The sequence below is a fragment of the Hordeum vulgare genome, chromosome 6H, assembly GCF_904849725.1.
Source record: "Hordeum vulgare subsp. vulgare chromosome 6H, MorexV3_pseudomolecules_assembly, whole genome shotgun sequence".
In the NCBI taxonomy this organism is placed as follows: Eukaryota; Viridiplantae; Streptophyta; class Magnoliopsida; order Poales; family Poaceae; genus Hordeum; species Hordeum vulgare.
The window spans coordinates 558,446,639-558,454,466 of NC_058523.1; the positions used below are offsets into that span (position 1 = coordinate 558,446,639).

The 7,828-nt window shown below is 48.3% G+C and overlaps 1 protein-coding gene across 1 annotated transcript; it reads left to right on the forward strand.

Annotated features, from left to right (window-relative positions):
• The first annotated feature begins 1,227 nt into the window (after nt 1–1,227).
• LOC123405911 (disease resistance protein Pik-2-like) lies at nt 1,228–3,868 on the forward strand. Its single transcript, XM_045099425.1, has 5 exons — nt 1,228–1,373; nt 2,006–2,918; nt 3,196–3,266; nt 3,604–3,694; nt 3,797–3,868. Exons 1-5 carry the CDS (start codon nt 1,228–1,230, stop codon nt 3,866–3,868), a joined length of 1,293 nt encoding a protein of 430 aa, XP_044955360.1.
• The last annotated feature ends 3,960 nt before the right edge of the window (nt 3,869–7,828 follow it).

The following is a 7,828-nucleotide window of genomic DNA, read 5'->3' on the forward strand; positions in this document are numbered from 1 at the left end:
CTCCGATTTGCAGAACACAAGCAGAATGATGCATGAGACGGATGGGAAGTCCAAAAGGAACGACTTTAGGTAGCCTGAAGCTGGGTTGCCATGTAGTATGTACTCTTTATGTATACACATGAATGCATTCTAGTAAGTGTCAGGGTTCATGGATGAAATTAAAAGACTACAATTTTTTTAAAGAAGTTGAAGTCCATGCATGTTAACTTGAAGTTGCATGTTCTTTTCAAAAGTAGAAGTAACCTTGCTATTTGACACAAGTGGTGAATTGCCCAACTGGTACTGTGTGAAACCTGCTCTGACAGTATGTTGGTGTCTTGCTACTTGCTAGTTGACGAAATGATATTACATTCTACTTCCTTCGTTCCTAAATATAAGTCTTTTAGAGGTTTCACTAGTGACCTACATACAAATGTATATAGACATATTTTAGATTGTAGATTCACTCATTTTGCTCCTTATGTAGACTCTTAGTGAAATCTTTTAAAAGACTTATATTTAGGAACGGAGGGAGCACTTGTGAAATTTATGTTGTATTATCCTGGAACTGATGCATAATTGTTTGATTATTTACAATTTTTTGAGGCCAGCGGTGTTTGAGTGCGTTCAAATTTTAGTAGTCCACGAAAAAACAGTGATTTTCGGAATGTTTACAGATTTTTCATAGCACTTCAGTTTTTCGAGTCCGACTGCGTGTTGAGGGCCTTCAGGGTGTATTTGATTGTTGAAATCCAATAGAACGTATGGTGTGTACAGCAACAGTCGAAGTTTCTAGCTGCGTTTGTGCGGCAATTTAAGCAGTCAACTCAAGAAACTATGCTCGGTTTTCAGCCCAACAGCCCACAACGTGCATATACTCAATAGTCAAACTTTGTGCCGGCATATACTCAATGGACGGCTATTAGCATCAAATCTGTATGGATTGATTTGTTCTTCTAAACTTTAATCCATGACGTGGGTTGCTGGAGAAAGGGCCTCACATGCATGCTTGGTCCAAACCGCTTAATTAGGTGACAGGGTAGAATTAATTAGTATGCAAATCTTGATCAGAGGCCTGGCAAATCTTGATTAAGAATTGGTTGAAGTTGTGAACGATTGAGGCCGCGCATGAACTTCCATTGTCTACCAAAACATGGCATGAGAGTCCGAGACCTGCATTCTCAGATCCCATCTGCATACAAACGCTCACAGGGAGAGGCGAGGAAGGGAGAAGCTCGATCGACACCGATGGAATCCACGGCAGTGAGCATCGGCAAGTCCGTGCTGAAAGGAGCGCTTGGGTGTGCCAAATCCGGTATCATGGAGGAGGCGGCCATGGAGCTCGGAGTACAGCACGACAAGGCCTTAATCACGGACGAGCTGGAGATGATGCAGTCTTTCCCATAGTTGCCATGTTTCCGGTACTGTGGGAACGAGGAACGGGAACGGGGATGAGAGTCGAAGGGTGGAAAAAATAGGGAACAACGGGGGTATACATCTCTAGAACGATTTTTCTAAAACGGAAACGTGATCCAATCAATTCCGATACGATGAATCCGGTACGGTATCATGGAACGAGGAACGTAAATCTTTACTAGCGGGGAGCAACTGGCTGGGAGGGAGAGGGGCCGATGGAGTACTTATACACGGAACTGGCTGGGCTGGGAGCAACTGACTGTGTCGTCGATCCATGAAGACTAAAATAAATCATCTTCTTCCCAATGAAAAATTTATTAGCAGCCTTGGAGTAATTGGAGAGCAAATAGAAAAGTTATTTAGGGTAGTGAAAAAGAACGGGACAGAGAGTAAAACGAAGAGTTCGTAATTGATATGACTGACCTTTTGCTTACTCGATCGATTCAAGAACCAAGACTGTCGAGTCACGGAGATTGAATCGACGATCTGGCTGCGGGAACGCCAAATCCGCATCGAATCTTACCGAATCGATCCGCGTTTCCGAATCTGATTCTGGAAGATGAATTCGGGTCGAGGGACGGCCCACCGTTCCCCGTTTCCGGCTACTATGGTCTTTCCTGATGGAGGCGCACGACGATGAGAGGGACGAACTCAGCAAGGTGGTCACGACCTGGGTGAACCAGGTCCGCGACGTTGCCTACGACGTCGAGGATGGCCTCGAGGACGTCGTCCTCCGCGTCCACGGGCAGACCTGGTGGGGCATCCCTCGCACGCTCCTCGATCGGTGCCATGTCGCCGAGCAGATGAAGGAGCTGCGTGCCAAGGTAGAGGACGTCGGCCAGAGGAACGTGCGCTACCGCATCATCAACGGTGCCTCCAAAGTTCAAGACCTCTCCATCAACACCGCCGCTGTTGATGCCATGTTCGGAGTAGATGAAGCAACAAGACATGCCATGAATCAGCCTGAATCAAGACCAGGGATGGATCTCGCCCAGCTGATCCTCAGGGAAGACCAAGACCCGGGCTCGGGCTCGGGCTCAGGCCAAATTGGAGTGATCGGAGTGTGGGGAACAAGTGGCACCGCTGGGCATACCTCCATCATCCTGGAGGCCTATGACAATCCAACCATAAAAGTGAAATTCCCATGCCGTGCGTGGATCAGAGTGACGCGCCCTTTCCATCAAGAAGAATTTGTCCAGAGTATGGTGGAACAGTTTCGAGAAACTGTTGCAGGGGTGGTTGATTCTCCTTTGAAGCTGGAGGAGGCAAAGACTGGCTGGGAGTTGGCTCGCCAATACGGTGCGTGCATCAACAAGAGGTACCTGATTGTTCTTACGGACCTGTCCACCATTGAAGAGTGGCACCAGATCAAGGCTTGCTGCCCCGAAAACAAGATGGGGAGCCAAATCGTGGTGTCCACGGAGCAAGTTGAAGTTGCAAGCTTGTGTTCAGGCCAGAAAAGTATGGTTTCCAAGCTGAAGCAATTGTCTGCTGACCAGACCATCTATGCTTTCCACCAGCAGGTAAGCTTGTTCACTTTTGAAAATAGCTTTTTGTTACTCTTTCATCTTGCTCCAAATCTTGGTCATCGAAAGCCGTTGGGATACGTCAACTTTAATACCCCTATTTATTTGTTTTGCAATCACGCTAGCATTAGTATCCCCTCCATCTCAAAATAAATATCTCAATCTTAGTATATCTTTGTACTAACGGTAGTAAAAAGTTGAAACAATTATTTTGGGACGGAGGGAGTATTATATACTCGAAGATTATGTTGGCACTGATCCGTCGTCAATGCAGCGATCCGCTGATCTGATACGCTGCAGCACAAAGAGCAAGCAAGCAGGCTACCTGGTGGATGGATACTTCAGGTAATACTAACACTTGTACGTACGCTGCGGCAAAAAAGCAAACAAGCAGCCTAGTAGCTGGATGGATTTTATCCTGGCTAGCTAGCTTCGATGGAGTCGCCGGAACACACGAGGCTAAAACATACTTGACGCGAGTTGATTGCCAGAGGCTTTTATCGAGCCTTTGATTGTATTGCTTTGATCTGAGATACAAGGGGTAGCTTACATGAGTATATAAAGAACTAAAGCTAGCCTAATACGAAAGCGAGTCGGTTGATTGTTCCGGTCCAAACCGGACACAGACAACTTGGTTATTTCCAACAGTCACCCCCCTAAACACGATGTCCTCACTTCACAGCTTGGACGCCGATCCTTCTCCGTATCTCTGTAAATTTCTGTCGTCTCAAAGACTTGGTGAGGATATCTGCAAGCTGATCATCCGTGCAAACGTAGTTGACTTCAATTTTGCCTTCTTCCACGCACTGCCGTATGTAGTGATACCTTATGTCTATGTGCTTAGTCCTGTCATGATGCATTGGATTCTTACACAGGCCAATCGCAGACTTGTTGTCAACATTGAGCACCACTCTTTCTGGTTCTTTATCTGTGAGGTCACCGAGTAGCCTTTCTAGCCACACACCTTGACCCGCAGGACGATAATGCGACCACCTTCTGCTTTTGTGATAGCCAAGTTACTATGCTCCTGCCCAAGAAATATGCCAGACCCGAGGTACTTTTACGGTCATCCACATCTCCTGCCAGGTCGCTATCACTGTAGCCAAGTAGCTCCACCATCTCCTTCTTTTTCTCTCTCAAATAGACACAACCGAAGTTTGTTGTCCCTTTGATGTACCTGAGTATATGTTTGACAGCTACCCAATGTTCAGTCGTGGGTGCTTCCATGAAGCGACTCACTATGCCAACGGAATAGGCCAAGTCCGGTCGTGTATTCACAAGATACCTTAGGCTTCCGACCACACTTCTATAATCCGTTGCATCAACCGCAGGGGCTTCACTCCTTTTGCTAAGTTTAAGCCGAGGCTCCATTGGAGCATAAGTTGGTTTGCAATCCTCCATGCTACAACTTTCAAGTATCTTCTTTGCATATGCCTCTTGACATATTGTGATCCCGTTCGGCTTTTGTTGTACCTCGATCCCGAGGTAGTATGTCAAGAGCCCTAGATCACTCATCTTGAATAGCTCCTTCATTTGTAGCTTGAATCTTGCAATCTCCTCTTCGTCTGCTCCAGTTATCAAGAGATCATCAACATAGATGCCCACTAAAAGACGATCCTTGCCTTTAATTACCTCGCTTGTACATGGCATGTTCGAGTGGACTTTTCTCAAAACCAAGAGAAATCAATGTACGGTCAAGCTTGATGTTCCATGCCCGAGGAGCTTGATGTAGCCCGTACAATGCCTTGTGTAGCTTCAACACCTTGTGTTCTTCTCCTTCTTTGATGTACCCTGGTGGTTGCTTCACGTATACTTCTTCTTCCAACTCCCCGTTCAAAAATGCGGATTTTACATCCATGTGATGTAGCCTCCAAGATTCTTGAGCCGCGAGAGCTATAACAGCCTCACCGATTCCATCCTTGTGACTGGAGCGAACACTTCCTCGAAGTCCACACCTTGCTCTTGCACGGATCCTTTAGCTACAAGCCGAGCTTTATGCTTGACCAAGTTTCCTTCAGCATCCTTCTTGACTTTATACACCCACTTGAGCCCTATGGATTTGTGACCGTTGGGAAGATCAGCGAGCTCCCATACTTTGTTGTCTCGTATTGATCCCAACTCTTCATCCATAGCACGACGCCAACACTCCTCAGTATTTGCTTCTTCAAATTTTTTCGGTTCCTCGACGCTAAGCAAACATTGTCGTCCTCTTCTTATAACTTTGACATGATTAATAGTTCGAAGTGCTTCCTTCGGATATAAATCCACCACTGGTCGAAGACGAACTGGTGTCGGCGGACGTTCCCTTGTCTCCTGTTCTGTCGAAGACGAGGAATTTTCATCTTGTGAAGTTGCCAAACTCCTGTTTTCTGGCGATCTAGGTTCTCCAGAATTAGTTGCACGTACATGTGAACCTTCAAGTCCACGTGCATGCCTTCCTGTCTCACAGCTAGCTTGAGTAGGAGCCAGATTCTGGCCACGTCCAGGCTGTGGACTTCCAGGCGGAGCTCCCAGGCTGCTCCTCTGTGGTACGCAGTCACTTGGTCGAGCGCTTCGAGCATTGCTTGGTGTGTTGCATGAGCCATCGCATGCCTCGTCTGCCGCGTCCTGCTGCATGCCTTGGCGCGCCTCTATCCCTGCTTTATCTGGCGCGTTCGGCTGCACTCCGTTGTTGAGAGAATCACTTGGCGTCGTTGTAGTCTCCGGTTGATTATCGGCATGCTCGTATTCATTGTAAACAACGTGAAAGATTTCATCAGAGATCGGGTATACCGGCTCGGTAGAGTTCCAATTCCATGACCTTGCTTCTTCAAAGACCACGTCACGCGTCACAACCACCTTATTGGTAGAGGGGTTGCACGCACGGTAAGCCTTCGATCCTGCTTCATAGCCAACCAATATCATTGGAGTACTCCGATCCGCCAACTTACTTGTATGCCCGGCCAACGTCTTCACATGCGCCACACACCCGAAAGTACGAAGATGATCAACCACGGGCTTATGTCCGTACCATACTTCGTACGGCGTCATCCCAACCACACTCTTGGTTGGAGCCCGGTTCAGCAAATAAACGGCCGTATTGACCGCCTCACCCCAAAACTTGCCCGGGATCCCTTTGCTCTTCATCATGCTTCGTGCCATCGCCACCACGGTTTGATTCCTCCGTTCCACAACACTGTTTTGCTGCGGTGAATATGGAGCCGTAAGATACCGCTTGATCCCATGTGCTTCGCAAAATTCTGTGAATTCACGAGACTTGAACTCACCCCCCCGATCGGTACGGAGGGCCTTCAGCTTGGCTTCGGATTCTACCTCGGCCGCCATCTTTACTTTCCTGAAGGCTTGCAAAGCTTGGTCCTTCGTCTTCAACAACACAATCCACATGTATCTGCTGAAGTCGTCGACGATGAGTAAGAAGTATTTGTTCCCAGCTGGGGTAGCCGGTGTAATGGGTCCGCACAAGTCTCCATGGACCAACTCAAGAGCTTTACTTGCTCTAAAGTTTCCCTCTCTCGGGAACGAGGCCCGCCTTTGTTTCCCAACAAGGCAACCGTCGCACACTTGCTGAACATGATCAATGCACGGTAGGCCACGTACCATCTCCTTTTGTCCAAGTTGCCGAAGAGCGTGGAAATTTAGATGACCGTAGCACGCATGCCACTTCCATGCCGAGTCCTCCATGCTTGACAAGAGACATACTGGATCCACACGATCCAAGTTGAGGACATAGAGTCTGTTTGGCGATCTCTGCACCTTCATGATCAACATCCTCTGACGATCATACCCCCATAGATAGCCATCTTCGAGCACAATCTTGCAACCACGCTCCTCGAGCTGGCCAAGACTTATGATGTTGCTCTTTAGCTTGGGAATATAGTACACATATGTGAGTACCTTGTGACCGCCATTCTTCAGCTCAAACAGGACAGTACCTCGCCCTGTGATGTCAATGGTCCCCCCGTCACCGAACCGAACCGTGCCTCCAACCGAGAGATTTAGCTCAGAAAACTGGTCCTTGTCACCGATCATGTGGTTGCTTGCTCCCGTGTCGAGGTACCACACGTGCCTCGCCGTGTTCACCCTCTTCTTGTCATGAAGGTAAACCTTCTCTTCGTCGAGCGTGACAACCTCGGTAGCCGGTGCCTTCGGAGCTGGACCATCCTCGTCCATAAGCTCGCATACTACGACCATGAGCATCATATCGCTATCATCGCCTCCCTTGACCATGAGAGCTTTTTCCTTCGGTGGACTCTTGCAATCAGACTTGAAGTGACCGAGGATTCCACAATTGTGACACCTTACTTTTTTATGTCAAATTTTCTCCTTGGTTTTCTAGCCTTTTCTTCCTGTCCAGCGAGGTCCTTTTTCGCCGGGCTTTGCTTCTCCTTTGCTTTACTACCCCTTGTGGATCCACCTTGCTTTCCTTTCGACAGGGCCATCCATTGCGCCATTGTAAGCACGAGATGCTCACTCTCCTTCGAATCGCCGAAGCTGAGACGAATTCTCTCGTCGTGGGCCTTGAACCTTCCGACGAGATCCTCGACCGTTAGAGTGTTCAGGTCAAGACATTGCTCGATCGAAGTGACGATTCGGATGTAGCGTGCCGGCGCGGCGCGCAAAAATCGTCGGACGATTGCAACTTCTTCTAGAGTTGAACCATAGCCGCGTATGCCGTTGACGAGGGTCTTGAGACGGGAGGCAAACTGATCAACCGTCTCGCTTTCCTCCATCTTCAGGCACTCGTAGCTTCTCATGAGGGACTGAAGGTGTGCTTCCTTGACACGGTCATGACCCTGGTGCAGGATCTTGATGGTCTCCCATGCCTCCTTCGCCGTTTTCTTTCCGATGAGGTGTTGCAGCACATCCTTCGGCATGGCGGAGTAGATCGCCGTTAACGCCTGACGATC

Coding starts and splice junctions, on each gene's coding strand:
- LOC123405911 (XM_045099425.1), top strand. CDS start 1,228: ATGGAATCCACGGCAGTGAGCATCGGCAAGTCCGTGCTGAAAGGAGCG. Junction 1,374..2,005: donor GACGAGCTGGAGATGATGCA/GTCTTTCCCATA, acceptor CCGGCTACTATG/GTCTTTCCTGATGGAGGCGC. Junction 3,695..3,796: donor AGCTGATCATCCGTGCAAAC/GTAGTTGACTTC, acceptor ATTCTTACACAG/GCCAATCGCAGACTTGTTGT.